This window comes from Sitophilus oryzae, unplaced genomic scaffold (genome assembly GCF_002938485.1).
Source record: "Sitophilus oryzae breed Bouriz unplaced genomic scaffold, Soryzae_2.0 scaffold_1582_pilon_pilon, whole genome shotgun sequence".
In the NCBI taxonomy this organism is placed as follows: Eukaryota; Metazoa; Arthropoda; class Insecta; order Coleoptera; family Curculionidae; genus Sitophilus; species Sitophilus oryzae.
Genome location: NW_022146261.1, coordinates 1,075,036 through 1,099,140, shown reverse-complemented (window position 1 = coordinate 1,099,140; position 24,105 = coordinate 1,075,036). Strand labels below are relative to the sequence as shown.

Sequence of the window (24,105 nt, the reverse complement as noted above, 5' to 3'; positions counted from 1 at the left end):
AATAGTTGTAATACATTTGTTATCATAATTAGTAAAATGTAGAATTTGTTGTTTTTGTTTTTAACTCAAGTTTTTGTTCAAACCCTATTGTATCATTTTTATCAATAAAAAAAATTGCAAATATTACCTCCTAAAAATATACCTAATCCGAATTCACGAATTTAGCATTACTTGACTAAGCGCCAGATTTGGCGTTTAGACAAAGTATGCAAAACTAAACATGTATTTCGAATTTAGGATAACTTGACTAAGGCACCAAAAATGGCGTTTGGTCAAAGTATGTAAAACTCATATATACAGGAATGCATATAAAGCAAAAAGCGACCAAGCGGCGTTTTTGGTCACAAAACCTAAATTTTTTATTTTATCATCACAAAACTTTGGAACTAATTTCATTTAAATACATTTAATGTCCATATAAAAAATGGACGCGATCGAATAAATAGATTTTTTTTTGGAAAGCATAAAACTTAAAGTCGCTTGGGAAAGCATAAAACTAAAAATGGCGCTTGGTCATGATATGCATAACGCGGTCCAATTGTTTTACCACTTTACCAGTGGCATAGTGTGTATGTATCGTGATTAACTAATTAGATTAATTATTATCAGTTTGTGTTATGGCTACGAATAAGTATATTTCCAACAAAACTTTCCATAGCCAAGCGCGAGGTAATTGCAAATGTTTACAGAGTTTGCGATGAAGAATCTCGAAACAATTCTTTTAAGTTGCCTCTAAAGCAAAAACTAGATACAGTGTCAATGTATACTGGCGTTAGTGTTAGCACTGTAAGGAGAATTCATAAAGAAGATGTTAAGCGGTAAGGTAGTAATCCTGAACAATTATTATCCTCCCCAGATAAAAAAAGAATTCGCGTTTCTAAGGTAGTGATGAGTTTCTAAAGATGTGACGAGTTTGATTTTAGTATAGTTAGACGCATCATCGAAAAATTTTACTTGGAATTGAAACAAGTACCTACCTTAAGGAAAATTTTGCGAAAATTGCGAGCCGAAATTAATTTCCCCTTTTCAAGAGAAACTTTATGGCGCCTTCTAAAATCCAACGGATTCTGTTGGCGCAAATGCCAAAATAAACGGAAACTCTTGGTGGAAAAGCCAAATGTTTTGCATTGGAGGTATAAATACATCCACTCCATTACAAAATATCGCTCAGAGGATCGTAACATCATTTATATTGATGAAACTTGGGTCGATAACGACTTAACTAAAACTGCTGGCGAAGTGCAGAAGTTTTTGGGGTAACAAGTGGTATAAGTTCCACAGGTAGAGTTTAATTAATCGTACTTTTCCATGTATTGCCTTCTTCTATATCTTACAGGTCGATTTATAGTGGTCCATGCCGGTTCAAGCAGCGGCTTCGTAGAAAGCGCTGCCCTAATTTTTAAGGCAGGGCAGAATTCCGGTGATTATCATAGGCAGATGAATAGGGATAATTTTACTAAATGGCTAATGGAAAAACTACTTCCAAACATTCCCCCAAATAGCATAATTGTTTTAGACACAATGCCCCCTACCATTCGGTGCAAGAGTATAAAGTACCTACCAAATCTTCTTTAAAGAACGACACGGTTACCTGGTTATCCAATAAAGGTTATTTACAAAAATAAATTAAAGTAATTTTAACATTTTAACAAAATAAAAAACGCTTTGAATAACTGCTACTTAAATTAGGCAGCAAAGCAGTAGATTGAAGGTTTATGAAAATGTATGTCAATAATCGTTTTTTTTTTAAACTATCAACTATGCTCGGTAAAATTAAAGATTCTTGGCATATAAATTATTATCCAACCTGATAAAATAGGAAAGAACTAAATTTTTAGGTATTGCACATGACCCAACTGCGAGAAAATTTGCGTTGTTCGAACTTATTCAATTGCATAAACCACCGACTGACGAGAAAAATTACGTAATTGACAACATCATTAAGAATCACGGTCATATTCCCCTTAGAATCCCGCCCTATATGTGTGAGTTGAATCCAATCGAGTTGGCTTGGTCTCAAATCAAGAGATACATTATAGAACGCAATACATCAGGGGATTTTAGCATTACAAAACTGAGAGAGGTTTCAGACCAAGCCATTGCATCAGTTACTCCAGCTGATTGGGAAAAATTTTGCAATAAAGTTTTGAAAATTGAACAAAAATTCTGGGAGACAGATTATATGGAAAAAATAGAACCGATAATAAATTAACGTGGGAGATAATAGCGAAACAGACGAGAGTGACAGTGATAGTGATATGAACAGCGACCTGGAAAATAATGAGGAACTATGAATCACATGTCTTTTTATACTCAATTTTTTATAATATGTAATAATAAGCGGACGTAATAAACAACACATGATACTAGGACTGGGAAGATAAGCTCACGCGCATGGGATCTTCCATCTCTTTTCCTCCGGTGACGTCAGCCCGTGACAAATTCTGAGCTGTTTGCGCGGGTAATGCATGTAATTTTTGTGGTTGTGTCATTAATGTACTTTATTTAGTGTATTTCTTTATGATTTTTGATTTTTTGTGATTTATTGGTGATAAAACACAATTAAAAAGCGATGGTGTACTGTGCAGTGGGGGGTTGTACTAACAACAATAAAAAGACCAAGGATTGAGTTTCTAGCTGTCGGTACTTTTCCTTCCCTTCTTCAAAAGAAATCAGGAAGTGTTGGGTATAAAAGTGTTTCCAAAAAAAACCTTTTAATGTAAAATTTGCTAGAATATGTTCAGAGCATTTTTCTGATGATGATTATCGTGCAAAAGAAAAACTTTTACAGCTGCCGGTAAATAAATGGAAGCTGAAATAAGATGCTGTCCCCAGTGTTAATTTGCCAATTTGCCCCCAAAATATCCCCAAACAAAAGGACCGGGAAGTTAGAGTCAACAAAAGAAATTTAATTAAAACTTTACAAATCGACAGGTAAGAATTACAATATATTTTCTAAAGTAGTACCATTGTATTTACATTGAATATATTTAATATTATTATAAAAACAATGGTAGTAGTGGGTAGTTTAGTAGTTATGCATTGTGAATTTTGTGATAAATATTGTGTTTTTTGGTAAAATGTTAGAAAGTAATTTATGGGTTGTGTGGGTATGTAGTTTATTTTTATGTTGATTTGTAGTCAGCATGGTTTAACTAACACTGGTGAAGGCTCGGGTGAAGGTAATAATGATAATGATGTCAATAATAGTACAATAGAAATGTTAGAGGCCCAAAATAAAGATATTGCTACACAAACAAGGTTTGCTTAATTTTTTTTATATAATTTGTGCATTAAATATATCATAATTATAATAATTCTAACTATTATTTAGAGACTATCAATAGACATAATCAATCACACCTTTAAAAGGTATGGTGGTATCTTTAAAAGATATATTTGGCCAATAAAACAAATTTACTTTTTAGTAATCTAGTAAAATTACATACAAGTTACATTTTAGTTTACAAGAAGAGTCTAAGCCTGACTCTGAACTCTTAAAGATCATAAGTGCTCTGCAAAAAGAGAATTCAGAGTTAAAACAACATCTTGAAAATGTAAAACAAGAGGCCAGCTTAGTAGAAAAAATGTTTACGAAGGGACAACTTCGTAAGTTAAAAAATCAGAAACAGATACATTGGACAATTGAGGATATCACATCGGCAATTTCTCTATATGCAGGAGCAGCCCGATCTCATCGTTTATTGAGAAAACGGGGATATCCATTGCCAGCAATTTCAACTTTACGAAAGTGGGCTAGCAAAGTAAACATACAGCCAGGTTAGTTGTTTTAAAAGGCTTTTATAATTATTACATTATTATTTGATATTTTATTTGCAGGTATTTTAGACATTGTTTTAAACCTCATGAAAACGCAAAACACAACTCTCTCCGAAATGGAGAGATCTTGTGTTTTGCTTTTTGACGAAATGAAAATTCAGAGCATCTATGAGTATGATAAGAAAAATGATGCCACAATGGCTCCCAGCAATTATGTACAGGTGGTTATGGCTCGAGGAATATGTAATAATTGGAAGCAGCCTATTTTTTAGGATTACGACCGAAAAATGACCAAAAATCTTCTTTTTAAAATAATAACCAAATTAGAAAATATTGGCTACCCTGTATATGCAGTTAATTGCGATTTGGGTGGAGGCAATAGAGGCCTTTGTAATTCATTAAATATTTCTGAAGAAAACACATTTTTTGAAAATCCAGTCAGCCACAAACCAGTTTATGTTTTTGCAGACATACCACATTTAATAAAGCTCTTAAGAAACCATTTTCTCGACAGTGGATTTATCATTGATGGAAAAGTAATAAGTTCCAAGCCAATTTGGGATTTATTACAACATACCCAAAACTTGGACCTTAACATTGCACATAAGCTTAATCCAACTTTATTAACTGTAAAAGATGTTATGCAGGGTGATTCCCATACTTCGCCACTCATTGCCCAATACCAATAATATAGTTTCATTTAAAAATATATACATATATTATAGTTGATATAAACAAAATAAACATTTTTTAATTTTTTTTTGTTAAAAAAAACAAAACTTTTTCGTAAAAACTTCTTCAGATAGAAAAAAAGAGAAAGGGTAAAGTATGATGAAACACTCTGTAAAATTTATTTAAATTTTATTTAGGCCAATTTGTTTTTTGTTTGCCAATGGTTTGACGTATTTAAATGTCAGATTCCACATTCTGATTCAAGAGATCGAGTTAAAGGTTTGATATTTATATTTATGTTATTTTAACCCTAATAAAATGTATTGTAGCTTATGGTTTGGCTTTAACAGAACAAAATTCCATATTAGAAAAAATGGAGAATTTGACAAAAAATATGAGAAAACTTGGATCTAAATATCTACTGCCCCTTCAAAAAGGAATTCTTGTGAGCATTGAATCATTAAAAAAAATATTTGTAGACCTAAAACAGGATTTTAACATCAAATATTTATTAAACTATAACCTAAATCAAGACCCTCTGGAAGGTTTTTTCTCTATAATGAAAGCTATTGGAGGTTTACATGATCATCCAAGTGCTCTTCAATTTAAATATAGGTTGCGGAATTATTTGGTGGGCAGAAATGACCATATTATATCTGATTCTCCCAACATACAACAGGAAATCCAACCAAGCACTAGTGCACTAGACTCTGTTCTAATTGAAGTCCATAATTCAGACCTAACGGTATAGAATGGCAGAAAAAAAATATAAATTATATTAATAAATGTAATAAAATTCTAGGTGGTTACTGGAGAAATTTTTAATTCATTGGACTTTTTGTCCAAATACGACGACGATGTAGATAATAAAGAAATAGATCAAGAAGTTGAAATTGCCAATAAAAGCTTAGAAGAACTTGAATAGGATGGTTTGGAGAATTTGGCTGGTTACATCGCATTTAAATTAAGGAAAAAGGAGAAGCTTGGTTACATATCCAACCCTAATGAAGCTTCCTTCTCTTGGGTTAATCATTTGTCTGAAGGTGGTCTACAAAAACCAACTGAAGATTTCCTTGTTAAGTGCAATGAGCTGGACCATATTTTTAATAAATTTAATGAAAATGCTCTTAAAATAGAAAAAATTATTTACAAAAGTTATATACATTGGCAGAAGGGGTAGATGTGTGTGATGAAGCGAAAAAACTTTTTTCAGGTGTAAAATGTTTTTTAAGATGAGAGTTCTCAATAGAAACATTGCAGAAATGTCAAAAGTAAGAAAACGAAAAATGACAAAAATTATAAAATAACTTTTATTATTTTGCATAGACATTTTCATCACATTTTGGCTGCCATTTTTATGTACTCTTTTTTAATTTTTAATTACAACTGTATTCAACATCCTCTTTTAACTTTAGAAGCGCTTTTTAACAGGATCCTTTTTTTAATGTATCATTACATGCGCTTTATTTAGTGTATTTCTTTATGATTTTTGATTTTTTGTAACGTACTGGTGATAAAGCACAATAATCAAAAAGCGACATTAAAAAAAACAAGAATTGCGCTTCTAGCTATTGGTACTTTTCCTTTCCTTCTTCAAAAGAAGTAAGTTTGACATTTTATACCTGCTAACAGGTTATAAAATATGTCTTTTTTGAATACATGTGTAAAAGAAAACATCGTTAATGACCATCCTATATAGCGATGCCCAATAAAGTCATATAAAGCACTTTCAAATCAAACAATACAAAAACCAAAAATCAAAACACTACGCTACGGGCTGTGCTCTCAGTCAGCAGCTGTCAGTTTTCGGTTATCGTATCGTATGTCGGCTCCGAACCGATGAACCGAAAGTCCGAAAATTTCGTGGGAGGCGAAAATTTAAGCGACCTCAGAATTATAAAAATTGAAAAAATAATCCATTTACAGTTTTTTATAAAACGTCGTACTGTCAGGCAGACTTTTTAGAAATGACTGTCAAAAAAGTTCGCGGCAAGAGTAACATATCATTGACACTTGAACCTCCATACAAATCTAAAATAAAAATTAGTGAACGTAAACGGTCAGATCTTCAAGATTTTGTAAAAAATGCAGGCATTCCATCATATTATGCAGATTTTTATTACAACCTGTAAATGCCATTTACTGTTTGTATCTTGTTATTAATATTTTTGTACTTTCTTAAATAAAGAAAAAACATTTTTTATTGTGTATTTCAACTTTATTTTAGTGTCACATTATTAAAACAATATAAATATTTTTTACAGAACGTCACAACTCTAAAATGTGACGAAAAAGTCACGAAAAGAAAATCATATTTTTTTTTAGAGAAGAAAGACACATTTAGTTGTCAATCATAAATTTGACAATCCAAGAGTAAATCTCATATTACCAGTTAACTACACAATACATTGTAGCATTAAACTATAATAAAAGCATTTACTTTGTCTGGAATATAATAAAATAATAAACAGTATAAGACAGTAAATCAAACACTAATCTTTTGAACATTATTGAATTATGAGTTGTGTCGTTCTTCTATAAGTGTAACGATATTATTAATGGAGTAGAGCTAAGAGCAGACTTTTAAGCAGAATATTTAACGTTGACGAGACTAGGATCTCAACTTTACAGAAGCCTACTAAGCAACCCAAAGGCGTTAAACAATTCGGATCAAAAATTTCTTGGGAACGTGGAAAGAATGTCACTGCCATATGCGCAATGAGTGCTTCTGGGAGCTTTATTCCACCACTTCTGATATTTCCCAGAAAACGAATGTCGCCGACATTGACGAAACATGGACCAGTTGAGGGGATATATGCAGTTGCCGATAATAGTTGGAGCAATGAGAAATGTTTCCTTCAGTGGTTAGAGCATTTTAAATTTCATGTAAATTCAAATCTAGAAAACCCTGTTTTGTTGTTGCTTGACAACTATTATAGCCATATATCTCTTCCGATTTATAATTATTGTAAAGGTAATGGAATCGTAATGTTATCAATACCACCACACACCTCCCATCGCTTGCAGCCACTCGATACCTCATTTATTGGACCATTTAAGTGCGCGTTCAATAAGAAGTGTGATCTTTTTTGAAAAACTGGCAAGCAAGAAAAAATAACTTTCGCCGATTTGGCAGAAATGTTTAATAATGCCTACGTTAAAATTGCGACTATGGAAAAGGCTATATCAGCTTTGTTTTAACTCAACTGGAATCTATCCCTTTAATCCGGATAAATTTACAAAAGTGGATTTTGAAGCTGCTAGCCAATATCTACCTACTATATGTGATGATTTGGACTCTACAAATGAGATTGATTCTGCCCCGTCAACTTCTGGTCTACTAACATCTGTCCCGTCAACTTCTGGCCTGTCAATTTCTCATCACTCGCGTATTAAAGGAAAATCAATTGCCGAGCTATCGCCATTGCCGTCATATTCTGGGAAAGGAAAAACTAAAAAAAGTAAAAGGGAAAGTCGGAGATCTTAACTGCCACCCCATTAAAATTCATTCTAGAAGAGAAAGTACAACAAGTAAATAAAGCTAAATCTGCTCGACAAGGTAAGAGTAAAAATATGAAGTAGAAAGCTGCGGTAAGCAAAAAAAACATAAAAGAAATATGGAATTAGATGCAGATAGTTCCGAAGACGACGAAATTGATGAGAAGTGTCTAGTTGATGATGATGAACTGGACGACATGGTCAACATGGATGTGCATTCGAAAGAAAAGGAGCAATGCTTAGTGTGTAAAGATTTCGGAAAAGATCGGTCGGTTGTACTTGGTCATTCTGAGGAACATCATGTAGCAAATAAAATTCAAGCTGTTATGCTTACTTCACTTTTTTCTAAAAATGAAGATGTCGTTGCCTTATACCCTGTCAAACAAAGTTCTTCAAATTTTCTTAAAAATATAATAATTCTGAATGTGATCAAAATATTATCAGAAGTAGGTTACACCGTTGTTAGCTTAATTGGAGATAATCATCGAATGAATAGATCTATGTATATGCTTCTTAGTGTTGATCATTCTGTAGGAAATTCTTCATCTTTTCAGCATAATATAAGTAGTTCTATCATTAACCCATTTAAGCCAGATGAGAAATTTTTTCTTTTATTTGATACGGTTCATCTGTTTAAGTCCATTCGTAACAAATGATTAAATCAAAAATATTCCAGACAGACTTTCATATTTCCCCATATTGATGATGTTAATTTAATCTTGCATGCAAATTTGTCAGATTTAAAGGATCTTCATTCGTCTGAATCTAACACCATAGTTAAACTAGCACCTGCACTTTCAAGAAAAGTATTATATCCCTCTACTTTAGAGCGTCAAAATGTTCTTCTTGCTGTTAAGCTTTTTGATGAAAAAAACATATCGGCTTTAGATATTAACTCCTCCCAAATTGTTGGTACAGCTGAGTTTATGAAAATTATTCTCACTTGGTGGAAAATTGTCAACGTTCGAACTCTAGCAGCAGGTTTACATCTTCGTGATCCCCATAGATCACTTATAAATAGTCCTACATATGAGAGTGTTAAATATTTATCAAAATTAATTGATTTTTTAGACGCTTGGCAAAATATTAACACTAATGACCTTAGAGGTTCTTCTGAACACTTTAGTGGAAAATTAACCCAAGATACTTTTCATTCTTTAAAGCATATTACTTTAAAATTAATCCAACTAATAGGTTATTTATTTAACACTTTTCCAAATATTAAATATTTATTGCTAGGAAAATTTCAAACAGACAAACTAGAGGGTAGATTTTCCAAATACAGGCAGTTAAGTGGATCGAACTATCATGTATTCTGTAACTCAAGTATTAGAATCTGAGAAAAAATTGAAAGTTTTGAGTTTAATGAAACTAAAATCTCCGAAATTTGGAGTGTTTACCTTAAAAGATTTTTCTTTGGATGATAACAAGGATACAGAAATATCCAATTCAACAGATCTTTCCATTTTTTTAAATATTTTCGAATTATCAGAAGAAGTATCTTTGACAGAGAATGAATACATATCTTTGTTTTATATATCAGGATATTGAACACATTCTCTAATAAAATTCACTAATAGCTGTAAAAACTGTGTGCCCATTATAAGTTTAGATTCTGATTTTTATATTGATTTTGCAGAAGAATCCGTCAAAATTAGTGAATATTTGCAATTATTTGCTACCTTCCCGTTTGGGAGGTGGGTTTAAAATTGTACCTATATAAAACACAAAATTTTAGTTCAATGTAATCACACAATAAAACACAGATTAACAAGACAGACGTTTATTCAGAGTAGGGTAGCTCATCATTTGAAACAATACAATTTAAAATGGTTTAAATAATTATTACAATAATATAGGGAAATTAAAATGACTATATTATAAATTAAATATCTGCAACAATTGGTAATACTGGTCACCAGTTAGTGTAACATAGACAAAAAATTACCTACTCTACTAAAATTTAATATAAATGAAAAACGGGGTACCCACGATATAAATGATACTTATAATGACTAAATAAATGGTCTTTAACTAAACTAATCAGAAGCAACAAAAAAATAGGTACAATATTTATTAAGTACGCAGGAACGAGAGGGAGCTAATAAAGAGTTTGGTACTTGGCTTTTATTCGTAAGGGTCCCAAAAAAATCCCCTACGCCAGGATCTGCCGCACAACCAGAAGGCCTAACCACGTGGCTTCCCCTTAGCTGATCAATTGGTTTGAACAGGAACCTCGCTAGCCAGTCGTGAAAACCCTCGTGGAATCAAGTCGGTGCGTAAAAAGAAAAACCAAACCAAGGTGCCTAATTTAAAATTAACCCAATAAAAATTTGTCCCACGTGATAATTAAAAATCCAAAATTAACTTACCCAAACTACTGTGGGCGATTTCCTTGGAAATAATACAAAAGATGCAACGCTTTTAGTTTCGTCTCAATCCAGCCGTAGCCGTATGATATAACTAATATCAATTAAACGTAGAGAATTATTAACCTTTCCCAAAATCAAATGAAAGGATTTTTCAACTCAAAACGTGACTTCACTGCCAGCGTGCCGAAAAGAAAAGAAAGGAAATCACCAGACAGGTGGGCGCTTGGAATTTTTAATATCGAAACCCCCTCCTGATATAAATTTAGCTATAAAATCCCTAGGTACTTCCGCAACCAGTTAAGTACCAATGTTGCCAGGATTAATCCGATAATCAAAGAAAATTAATAATAAATCAAACAATAATAATAAGTTAAATGCAATTACAAATAGATACAATTGATGATAGTTTAAGATCATTAATAAATAAAAGCATTAAAATAAGTTAAATGCTAAAATTAATTATTTAGAGAGTAAATATGAATGAGGTGAAATATGATTTAAGAAAACTTCAAGAAGCTGGCAACACCGTTACCCGCGTTGACGATTTGATTGAATTTGCCTTAACCACAAATAAATTAATCATAACAAAAATCACAATCAGATTATCTATTAATAATAATTATTGAAGGCATTATTGTTATTAAAAGGTATGTACATCGTTTCTTATAATATAATTAATATAATATGATTTCCCTTTGTAGCAACCAAACAGCTAACAAAATACAATGAATATTTTCACCTGAACAGAAGTAAACAAATACCAAAAGTAAGTATATAAAGTGGTTATTATTAATATAACTTTAATTAACGTTATTTTAGATAAATAAGAAGTCTTTACACGATGCATTTACCCTTCCCTAACCTGAAGAATAATACCTCAAGATCGAATCAAAGATATCATTTACAAAATATTACATTTGGCCAAAAATACAACAATATGAAGTTAAATTATGATTTAGAGTTAACGCACATTTACTTTACTTGTAAATAGAAAATAAATAAATAATTAATATGTATTAAGAAATGTATTGTTATATTTTATTAACGTGTCATATCTTCAAGGTTATAAATAAAAATAATAAAAATAATAAATCCCCACATTCGCCATTTTGTCAAGATGTATGATTAAAATAAATATAAGAAAATTAACTCCCCTTTAAAATATATAACCGTAACATATTAACTAGAGGAGGTTTAACAACACCATCAGAATTAATTTTCGAAATTACTATTCAAGCTTATAAACTTGTTACACTTCTTTCAGATATATATGAATCTCATTTTTTAAATTCAGATAATCATAGAACAATTTTAAAAGATTTACTACTTAGCAATATTCAAAATATGATAGCAGATAATTTGACTGAAAAGTGTGTACTTTGTAATAAAACACTGCTTAATTTAGTAACGAAAATGTGCCATATTCTGAGTAATATATTTTTAAATAATTATTCAAAAATTATTAATAATGAACAACATACAAGTAAATCTTCTAAAGCTAGAAAAATTTTAACATTTTGAAAATGAAATGGCAATACATTTTAAAGAAATTAAATGAATTGTACTTTATTTCAGTATTTTATATAAAAAATAATAGCTATCTTTTTATTTACGATTTATGGAGACTGTTACTTGATGAACAACGAACTACAAATTACTTAATGATAATAGTTGATTCTACCTGATATCCACATTTTTTTAAATATGTTAGGCAAATTTTTACAATTATTTTTAATTAAACTTTAAAATGTATTCTGCCGTTATCATATACAATACATTTTCTTAACTTGTCGATAAACGTATATTTTTCAAATTTTTTAATATTTGGAAACTTTTTATCACAAGGTAGATTATTACTAGTTGCTAAATACTCGCTAACGCAATTTTAGGACACGCTTTTTATTATCTAGATTTTATATTGTTCATCTTATGCTGTAGTTTATTTCATATTAATATTCGTGCTTTAGATCTAAATTTTAATGCTATTCAATTACTTTAACGCGATAAAAAGTTAATGTTATTTTTTAATACCTTTCTGTATAATATTTTTCATATTTATATCTGGCAAGACTATCAATAAATACTATTATTTATGCAAAAACTATATGCAGTACCATATGGCACAATACAAAGGCCCGACTAGTGCGGTGACGTCACAAATCGATGTCTCTGGCCTGTATCTCATGTTGGTTATGCCATGACCTGTCCACTCTGGGGGCAGCTTTTATAGTTTCTTATCCCGCTAGAGGCGCACCGGTCGCACCAAAAATTACCGCCACTTTAATTTCAAATATTCTGGTCCAATAAAAATAAAGACGTAATTAAACTTCCTGTTTCGTGTTTCCTGTTCTTCTTCAATTGTCTTTAGTTTGCCTTCGTGATTAATTTGCCATTTTGTAAAAATCAGTTAACAAGTTCAACACAGTTTCCAAACAAGTCGCACCCTTAGTTATAAAGGGGCATAACTCAAAAATTACGGTTTTTCAGTTTTATTCATAAAGGGGCCTAAAATACTGCCCTCTATCGGTTGCTAACCGACTTACGCATAAAACGTACTTTTTTAAGTGTAGAAACCTATATCAGCCTTTTTAGTACTGATGGATGACGCGCGCTTTTTTAGAACTAAACGGCCACCATTCAGTATCATGCCAACACTATAGTGAACAGGTTGTGTTTCTTGTCGGCGTGTTTGTGATTGTGTCTTTGTCAGGTAAATAATCATTTAATTTTTAGTGTGATAGGGGCCTATTTTTAGTTAGTGCTTTTTTATATTTAAAAGTGGTGCAATTATAAAGAGGTATTTAGGTTAATGCCCTTTTATTACTGAAATTATAAGTACATTTATATGATTATCTCGAAATGTGCCTTTTTTTTACTGACTTTGTTTAGACTTTGTCAATTTTGAAAAGCGCATTAGGTCTTAGTGCTCTTTTGATTTAAATTATGAAAATGTATACTTCTTAGCATTTCGAGTTAGGCCCATCTAGAACTAAATATTAGGTTGTGATATTTCTTTTTCCTTAGAAAATCGTCGGTGATGTCTGAAAGAGCTCGCAGAATGGTAGGTGTAGCAAGATCTACCTTACACAAGGTAAGCACTGGATTTTTTGTTTTTATATGCGTTTACCCTTATTATGCCGCGCCATTTTAAATTTTTAATTGGATTTTTTTCTTTTAGGAAACCCTACCTTTAGAATTTCAAACCGAACCGGAAAATCGTATTTTTTTAGATCAGGGCATCGAACAGGATAATACTATAAACTCGATTATGGTAAATTTAGAATATATTATGTATGTATTTTTTAAAAGGCGTTTTAAATATTTGTTATTATTCTTTAGACTTCATACGAATTTATTGAGACAGAAGAGTGTAGTAAAGAAGAATTCACTGAGAATTTCATCTCAAATCAATCTATTGAAGATACTAACGAAGATTTGGAGCTGGTAAGTGTTATCACGACATTCAAAAATTGCAATTTTGTAAATTAATGATGCTTGTTTTAGGGCAAAAATAGTTCTGTAGATAGAGAATGCGTTCAAGAAAAACCAGAACATCTCAGTTTGGATGTTAACGAACCAAATTTAACAAAAGATTTGGATATAGTAAGTTTCAACCATTATAACAAAAAGTTCTCCAAAAAGTTGATTCTTTTTGTTTTAGTCTTTCAATAATTCTGTTGAAGTAGATCAAGGTCGCCCGAAAGAAAAATCAGATTACTCAACTTTGACCAATGAAAATAATTTGATTCAACGTTCGAATGTCGAAGTAAGCTGAAAACATTTTACAAAAATATTTAAAATCTTCACGTTTTGTTCGTGTTTCAGGCTACTGAATCATTTACTGTTGAACTAGATAAAGAGTGTCCCACTAAATTACAGATAAAACGAAAATGCTGTACGGATGTAACAAACAAAAAATACCGCATTTCTCCGATTCACTCAAATGAAAGTGATGTTGACCACACCGATTCTGATCCGACTTATTCACAGGAAAACTATCAAATTAGGTATTCTTTTCTGAATGATATACTATCAACAAACTTCCCAGTGCCTGAAAATAGTTTGTCTTCGAATTCATCTTCCGATAATTCTTCAGAGTCGTCTACAGATGAAGAAAATCTTCAAGAGAATATTCACAAGGGGAGGAAACGTTCTAGAAATCCCGAAAAATGGAAGCAAATTAAGGCCAAAAAACTTCGAAACAGTGGGAAAGCTTACAAATCAGTATCCAAGTCCAAGAAACAAATTCCAGAAAGAACAATGAAATCACCTTGTCCTGAAAAATGTCGATTAAAATGTGGTGATAATATCGATACGGAAAATCGAACAGCGATATTTAATAGTTTCTGGAAACTTGGGGATATTAATAAGCAACGTGCATTTGTTGGGTCATGTATGAAAAATATAGTTCCCCGATACAAATACACGAATGCCGAAAGACCTAGAAATGCCAACCAGGCTTTTTACTTCACAGTAAATGGTTTGCCAATACGAGTTTGCAAAACATTTTACAAAAATACCTTGGACATATCGGACAAGATGATTCGCACTGTAAGGATTAAGATGGGTGAAAATGGATTTCTACAAGATGATAATCGGGGAAAACACAATCATCACCTACAAATTGATCCACTTCTTAAGGAGGATATCAAAAATCACATCAATTCAATTCCGAGAATCGATTCACACTACGTGCGATCGACTACTGAACGTGAATACATAGATGGCAGTAAAACTGTTACTCAACTCTACAAAGACTTTGAAGAAGATCAGAAATCAAAGAAGAAAAGCGCTGGAAAATATTGGATTTATTATAATATTTTTACAAGGGACTTCAATATCGGGTTTCATCAACCCAAAAAGGATCAGTGCGACCAATGCCTATCCTATCTTAATGCACAGGAACATCCAAAGAAAATTTGGAAAAAGAATATAGAAACCATTTACAAGAGAAAGATTTGAGCCGCACAGAAAAGAAACAAGATCGTTCTGAAATATCAGACAATAAAAAGTAGTGGTTTACGATCTCCAAGCGGTCCTACAGTGTCCAAGGGGTGATACTTCCGCTTTTTATTACAAATCCAAGCTAAATAGCTATAACCTAACTCTAGTAGAATTAGAAAAAATAGAAGATAATGCTAAAAACATCATGCCTACAAAGATGTCCATTGTTTTTTATTGGAACAGAAACAGAAGGTAAACGTGGCGCTATTGAAATAGGCACATGCATTCTGAAATATTTTGACACAATATTTAGCTGTAATCCACATTTACACGAGACCGGATTAGACATTACATTCTATTCTGACAACTGCTGTGGCCAGAATAAAAATAAATTTATTGCAAGTCTTTATTTATATGCTATCAATCGTTACAACATAAAAAGCTTGACACATAAATTTTTAATCAAAGGCCACACCCAGAATGAAGGGGACAATGTTCATTCTTTAATAGAAAAAAGTAAAAGAGGAACCTAAAATCCGGTCCCATATACACTCCCCATCAATACGTCACTATAATAAAAAACGCAAAAAAATCCAAGCCGTCTTTCAATGTTCACGAACTCTCACACGAATGTTTCCTTGATATTAAAAAACTTCAAGAGGATCTGGGATGTAATTTTAGGGAAGATGTCCGAGAAAATGTTTTATCTTGGAATAAAATAAAAAGTCTTAAATTTATTAAAGACAAGCCATACAGCTTTTTTTATAGAACATCTTATTCTGATGATTACACTGAAGTAGTTGGGAGATCTCAAAGGAGAAAAATGAAAGCCATCGAAAAGTTACAGTTGGGGCTGGTTTATCCAACAAAACTAGAACTTGGTGAAAATAAGAAGAAAGACTTAAGAGATCTCGTTTCAAAAAACCTAATACCTAGTTTTTATTCCGATTTTTTTAACTCGATTTTGTAAAATTTAGTGTTTTTTTAAATCATACTAAAGTTGTAATAAGACTGGTTTATTTATAAGGGTTCCTATTGTTATACCAAAGTTTTACGAGTAGAATAAGAAATAAATTTTATTTTTTCAAAGTTTATAGTTAACGAGTAGCATAAGGCGTTACCGGATTTATAAAAATATAATTTTTATACCTACTGATGAAATGATTAAAATTTTATTTTTGTGTATACTGTTGTTTCCCTTAAAATTGCTATAGTATTATAGTACCCAGAATCATTTTAGAATTTATATCTACAGAGGCACAATCATAAATGTTATAATAACAAAATCATAGTTTTTACTAATAAAAAGTATCATCTCAAAATAAACATCGCAATAAAAGTCTAAAATTGAACAAAAAAAACAGGCACATTTCTAAAACGTTTTTGTTTATTTTCAAAAAATTTAGAACTAAAGGGGCGCAACTGATTTTAACTAATTCTCAAAGCCATAAAATCCTCGATATCACTTTAATTGCGAAAAACTTTAACTACCTCTTATCTCGACTATATTAACAATCATAAAAACAATTGCTTCGACATATCACACAAATGCTTTTCATAAAAATAACATTTATGTTAATCTTTTACCATTAGACCAACACTTTTTGTCATTTATAAGAAAACTGTATTTTTGGGATTATGCCTCTTTAGTAATAAGGGTGCGAAGTGTATTTTTCGAAAACCTTGGAGTTTGTTTTTTTAAATTCATCATTTGTAGTTCGGTTTATTAAGTGTTTAATAAACGATTTACCACCGTTGTGTTTTTATTTCTTTTGTTTTGCGTGAAAAAAAAATCACCATGCCGTCAGTTTGCTGCATTCCAACGTGCTTTAAGAATGGACCGGAAAATCATAATTTCCCGAATCCAGAAAGTAGTTGGCCGGAATTTGTTATTTGGGTGATACGAAGCGGAAACAAGAAATTTATAGTAGATAATATACCGCCAGAAAAAAAAATTAAGACTTACCGCATCTGCAGTAGGCATTTTACAACGGAAGATTATGGTTTTAATGGTCGTTTAAAATATAAGACATTCCCTACAGTAAATTTGCCAGGTAGGTATAGGTATGAAACAATATTTGATATACAATATGAAATCGAAAAAACGGCGTCTAGTTGGCTTGGAAATAAACATAATGACATTCCCCATATAATTTTACATATAAAATGACATCGATTTTCATTATTTCATCGCCATCGCTGAAGCCGATTTTTTTTCGATCATACAATACAATATAATCAATAAAAACGGCGTCAGTGATGCCCATGAAACGAAGATCGCTGTCATTTTATAGGGTAACGGATACAGTCATTGGCCAGGTAATAGTTATTGGCCAATTTGAATTTAATTTGAAATAATAAGAGTCCTGGCGGTAAAACCAAAGTGCCATTATTTGAAGTAAAATCAGGCAACCTTGCTTTATGTTCGTACCGGTTATGACACTTCTAGTTAGCGTCACAGAAAATTTGTAGCAGGTGTAATTTTGTTCGTCCGAAGTTGCATCGGTTTATCCAGATATACTAAGGGCCGATTTCATAATCAATTTAAAGTTAACTTTAACTACTAAAGCTCCTTTAACTTCTAATATGGATTTCATAATTCATTTTTAAACCTCCTTTAGTGCTAAAGGCACTTTAAATTTAAACCGCCAGGTTATCCACTTTCAGACGCTAAAGTTGACTTTAAAGCTTCTTTAAAGTGATAACCTAACCTCAATTCAGTTTAATCTTTAGTTTTGGTTCAGCCACGTTTTGTCATTTGTGCGTTTTGTAAAAACTTCGTTGTTTTTTATTTGATTATAAAATGAATTTAATGGATACGGATACTTCATCAAGTTCGAGTTCATCAGAAGAAGAATTAGTTTTTGTTCGGAGAAGAAAAATATACCGAGATCGTCAAAATTATTACGAACTATACGATGATTTGGATTTTTTCTGTAGATTTCGTTTGACGAAACCTACAGTAATGCAAGTACTAGGAGAGATTGAACCGCAAATCCGTTTACCTACAAATAGGTTTGTATAATATAACAGGTAGTATTAATTGGTATTAATTCAATGTCAATTTCAGAGGAGGATGTGTCCCACCCTTGCTACAATTATTGCTAACATTAAGATTTTTTGCCACTGGGTGTATGCAGATTACTGCTGCTGATTTTATCGGTGTATCGAGGGCTACGGCATGTCGTGTTATATCAAGGGTAACAACAGCATTAGCAGCTCTAAGGCCTAGATATGTGAAGATGTATTCCGATAATGCCGAAATGCAAAGAGCATCAGAAGATTTTTATGGCTTAGCGTCGTTTCCAAGAGCAATAGGAGCAATAGACTGCACTCTGATAAAAATTGATTCGCCTGGAGGAGAAGATGCAGAAATCTTCAGGTGCAGAAAGGGTTTTTTTGCATTAAATGTTCAGACTATTAGTGATGCTAAATTAAAAATCCGAAACATTGTTGCAAGGTGGCCAGGATCTGTACACGACCAAACTATTTTTAATAATAGTCAAGTCAAAAGAGAATTTGAAACAGGCAGGTACGGAAGGTATATTTTAGTTGGAGATAGTGGATATGCATTAAAAAAATATCTAATGACAAAACTGTTGGAGACCAATACCGATGCTGAAAATTTATACAATGAATCCATAATACGAACCAGAAATGTTGTCGAGCGTCAGTATGGTGTGTGGAAGAGGCGGTTTCCAATTTTAAAGAATGGGATGCGGGTAAAGTTGGAAACTGCAATGGATATTATTGTTGCTACGGCTGTATTGCACAATATTGCCCTCGACATGTCTGAAGACATCCCAGGGGAATGGCTAGAAGATGCTGAAGAGGGAGAAAATGCTGAAGAGGGAGATGGCATTTTGGAATTGCCAAATGAAAATATTAATTTTGGTAGACAATTTAGACAAGTACTAATAAACCAACACTTTGCTGGACTTTTGTAACTATCGAACTTGTAATATAATTGTTTGAAATACCTTTTTAGCTAAATAAAAATTTATTTATTTGTTTATATGTAATTTATTTTAATCAAAATGCAAACTAAAAAAAACAATTAAAATTATAAACTTTAACTATACCTAAAATTAATACGAAAAACACGTTATTTTGACAATTCCTTTTTTTTTAGTTCGATTTCCAAATCGAGTAATATCATTTTTTTCATATGTTCCTGGTCTTCTCTCTGTTGTTTTTTTTCGTATTCCAACTGTTGCAATCCCATACTCTTCTCCATTAATTCAGTTTTCACCCTGTAATATTCTAATTTAACTGTATGCAGAGGATTCGATACTGTAGGTCTCAGCTGCTTAGCAGTTTTTTTTTCAATTTTGTAGGAGTATAATTGCTCCAGTCTTCGGTTTTCTATAATAGAAAAGAATATTAAGGCAGATTCTCACGATTCATGTACTTGACAAACATTTGTAATTGGTATACAGGATGCATCGGACATCTATACAGACTGTATGCCAATAAAAAATACTTGCCAAGTACATGAGTCGTGAGAGCGCGCCTTTAGATAGGTACTATAAGATTTTTTTTTCATTTAATAACACTTTAAAATAATATATTATTACAATTACCCTTTTACATTCACTTTCTAATTGTTTTTCTACCACTGGCAAATTTGTATTTGGTGTTTCAGGATTGTCAGTACTTCCTTCCTTTTCTTTCTGGTCGAGCTGAATCTGTAAAAAAAATGTCATAGTTAACCAGGTTCCCATTTAAAAGAAGATAAAAATAAGGGACAACCTTAACAAACTGATTCGAAAGATCTAATTACTTACAATGTATGGTGGCGAAACGGGAATAATAGTGAATCCAGTCAATGACTGTTGATCCCTGGAGGTCGATGGTTGTGGTCCACTGGAGGTCGATGATTGTGGCTCACAGGGGGTCGATGGCTGTGGCCCACTGGAGGTTGATGGTTGTGGCTCACTGGGGGTCGATGGTTGTGGCTCACTGGGGGTCGATGGTTGTGACTCACTTACACAAACCTAAAATAATTATATTTAAAAAAGTCAAGAGCAACTAATATTGTTCTTACCACATCAGTATCACAATCATGTTGTGGTTTAAGTCCAGCCACTAACTTAGAATTTAAAATATTCAAAACTGCTTGTATGACTGGATCTATGTGATCATTATTTGATGGACCACCGCCAGTACCCAAAATATTCTTTTTAGATTCAGCAACAACTTTTTTTGCTTTCGTTTTTAAGTTGTCGTACTTCCCCTGCAGCTGCTCAACTTTTTTTGTTACTACTCCTACTCTTTGACTATAGGAAGCTAATATTTTGTCCCAAACATAGTCCTAAAATAAAATAAATAATCCAGTTTAATTGTGTTATTCGACCACCAAACTTCATAAAAAATAAATAAATTTATATATACATATATCTTTATATAACAAATATCTGTAGTCATACCTTCTCCTTTTTGTTTATTTTGTTTGTAGTTTTGCATTCTATAATGTTCCAATATTTTGCTACTTCTTCTAATAGTATCAATTCCTCCTCCTTGGTAAAATTAGCACCCCGGCTTCTTTTCGGAGTTTTAAAAAGACTAAAATAAAAATAATATAAATACCTGTTTTGGCCATTACATTATTTATTAACTTACCTTTCAGACATCTCTATACAAAATATTAGAAACAACTAGGAAATATAAAATAAAAACGATATTACAGTAAACAAACACGTCAACACACGCCAAACACCAAGAATAAAATGAAATGATCTCGTGGTGAACACGTGGACAGAGAAATAAAAATCTGTAACAGCAGATAACTCAGCATCTGTGGTATAACCATAGATCAAATAACATACAATTTCATACTCATTTGAACTATTAACTAGGAATCGGTGTTACCAACATGAATTTTTAACGTTAAAGTATGGTTAAAGTCGCCTTTAGCTAAAGTCGCTTTACTTCAGGTTATGAAACTGAACAAATTTTAAAGTCACTTTTATCCTAAAGTCCCATTTAGCTAAGGTCGCTTTAAGTGAATGATTATGAAATCGGCCCTAAGAATTCCTTAAGAATCTGTGGTATTATGGTAAGTGGCTATGCTTTACTTTCTTATTGTATCGTTTCAAAATTATATTTTAAGGCATCTTATTGTATTATTTCACACCTTTTAGGGTGTTTTTAATGCTAGGTTAGAATTTTTCGCGGCATTTTCGTGGTGGCCAGCATCTGGTACAATAATTTGTCCCCTATATAGTTACTGGCCGCCATGGCCAACTACTAGTGCCAAGTGTAGGATAATATTTTTAGGAAATTTTATGTCCTTTAGCATTTTTGAGCGGCAATTAAACATTTTATAGAGTTTTCTATGTATTTTCAAATTTTTAACCAGTAGTTGGCCGGTAGCCAATAACTAGATTTTAGGGTGGCCAACTACTAGACCTATATGGTTTTTTAGAGCCCTTTGCGTTTTTTCTTTTATCCACAAGGTTGTAAGTCGTTTTTTTTAGATTCATAATGTCTCCTGCAAGTAAAACTAAAACGCCTAGTCAAAAATACACGGAAGATGATGTACAGAAAGCCCTTACATCAATTAACAATGGGACGAGTCAGAGGAAAGCAGCCCTGCAATTTAAGGTTCCAAGAGCTACCCTACAGTTTAGGGCGAGTGAAAATTTTCATGATAAAACAACTCGTGGTCCAAATCCTATTCTTTCGTTGGACGAGGAAACTCGACTTAAAGACTGGATTTGTGCATGTCAGAAAAAAGGTTTTCCTCTGAGGATAGAAGATGTACAGCATTCAGTCAAGGGATTTTTGGATGCTTATCCCCGTGAGAATCCATTCATAGACAATATGCCTGGGAAAGGGTGGTACAGGAGCTTTTTAAAGAGAAATCCAGAAATAACGCTAAGGACTCCAGAAGCGATTACTGCGGCAAGTTCTAATATTTCCGAAAAAGATATTCGGAAATGGTTTAGTGGTGTAGAACAATACTTAGATCAAAAAGGTTACAGTGACATTCTTAAAGATCCATCACGTATTTTTAATGGCGATGAAACGTGTTTTTACCTATGTCCGAAAAATAAGAGTGTTAGCTGTGAGGGGAAGCAAAAATGTTTACGAAATTGAACATCACTCGAAAGTTAATTTAACAGTAATGTTTACGTTTGCTGCATCTTGCGACATTACACCGCCAATGGTAATTTATCCGTATAAGAGATTACCATCAAGCGTTGTAAAGTCGGTACCCGCTGAGTGGGGAATAGGTTGTAGCAACTCAGGGTGGATGAAAAATGAATTTTTTTTGAATATATAGGAAACGTTTATTATAAACATTTAGTTGCTAAAAATATCAAATTTCCTATAATTTTGTTCGTTGATGGGCATAAAACTCATATGACCCTTCAAACTAGCGAATTATGTTCAAAGTTGAAAATAATATTAGTGGCTCTCTACCCAAACGCCACAAGAATAATGCAGCCCGCAGACGTTGCGGCGTTCAAACCCTTAAAAATTGGTTGGAACAAAGCAGTTTTGAACTTCAGAAGGGAAAATCCAAATTCTGTGGTAACCAAGGAAAACTTTGCTTTAGTATTAAACAGTGCCATTAGCTCTTTAAAGTCAGTTTCTATAATCAATGGTTTTAAAACAACTGGGTTATATCCTTGGAACCCGTCAGCAATTGATTATTCCAAATGTTTGGGAAAGAACAACAGCCGAATTAAAGAAAGTGTTTCTCAAGAAGTATCCATAACCTATGCTGACTTTGAGAAATTAGTTGGGACTGAGAAAATAAAGATGTTCCAAAATAATGCATGTGAAGATCTAAATGAAGAAGCACAAATTTTATATAATATATTCCAGTTATTCAAAAATAAGCCAAATGATGCAATATCTAATTCAGTTCATACTAAGTCAGATGATCTGACGTAGGATGAAGAATATATTCCCTTTGCCAAAAAGGAGAATAATGATCATGCTGATAATATTCCTTCTTCATCTGATAACCCAAATACTTTAGAACGGTTAACTACATTCGAAATAGAACATCTCGTGACGGACAATACTAATATATCATCTCCTAGGCTTTCTTCATGCAACCGTAAAACTTCTTCAGATTTTGAGTTAACCACATATAACATAGAAGACATTCCTATTATAAACATTAGTTCACCACCTAATTTTCCCTCCACTTCCTATAACTATTCATCTCCAACGCAAATAGAATCACTTGATGGGCCAAATTCTGGACAAAAGGAATTCGTAAATAGGCACACCGAAGAGAGAGAGAAATCCTCTATTGACAAGTTCTTCTATTGGCCGAGGACCCCAGAACGTAAAGGTAAAAAACAAACTGAAAGACTTCCGTTTGTGCTTACTTCCTCAGATCGGCAGAACGCAGAAAAACGTAAAATACAGGAAAAAATAGAGAAAGAATTATTGAAAGAAGAAAGGAAACAGAAAAGAATAGAAACAAAAAACAATAAAATTGCACATAAAAATAATAAAACAAAAACAAATATACCTAAAGCTAAAGAAATAAAATATCATAGGGAAGACGCAGAAACAAAAATAATTCCAAAAGTTGATGAAATAAATAGTATAATTTTAAAAAGAGGACTTAAAGTGCATCTGCCGGAGAAAAAGTGCATTCAAGAAATCAAAGCGCCTAACATGGAATCCACGAATTGTCCATTTAGTGGGGACATTTTTTCTAGTGCCAAACGTATTTTCCAAACCAAACCAAACCAAACCAAACCAAACGTTAGAGATGCTGAAAAATATTCAACCCAAAAACCGGAAAATGAAGATCATTTAAATGATTTCAGAAGCTGTACAAATACTTCTACAAGTGTTATTGATTCAC

The 24,105-nt window shown here is 32.4% G+C and overlaps 2 protein-coding genes across 2 annotated transcripts; one reads left to right on the top strand and one right to left on the bottom strand.

Moving 5' to 3' along the window:
* The first annotated feature begins 17,796 nt into the window (after positions 1-17,796).
* Positions 17,797-19,279, top strand: LOC115879620 (putative nuclease HARBI1). Its single transcript, XM_030896515.1, has 2 exons — positions 17,797-18,281; positions 18,337-19,279. The coding sequence occupies exons 1-2, from the start codon at positions 18,070-18,072 to the stop codon at positions 19,211-19,213; spliced, it is 1,089 nt and encodes a 362-aa protein (XP_030752375.1). The 5' UTR covers positions 17,797-18,069; the 3' UTR covers positions 19,214-19,279.
* Positions 19,280-19,458: 179 nt separating this feature from the next.
* LOC115879621 (proteoglycan 4-like) lies at positions 19,459-21,293 on the bottom strand. Its single transcript, XM_030896516.1, has 6 exons — positions 20,889-21,293; positions 20,696-20,831; positions 20,314-20,580; positions 20,054-20,263; positions 19,850-19,954; positions 19,459-19,631 (listed from the first exon to the last, which is right to left on the bottom strand). The coding sequence occupies exons 1-6, from the start codon at positions 20,897-20,899 to the stop codon at positions 19,569-19,571; spliced, it is 792 nt and encodes a 263-aa protein (XP_030752376.1). The 5' UTR covers positions 20,900-21,293; the 3' UTR covers positions 19,459-19,568.
* Positions 21,294-24,105: the final 2,812 nt, after the last annotated feature.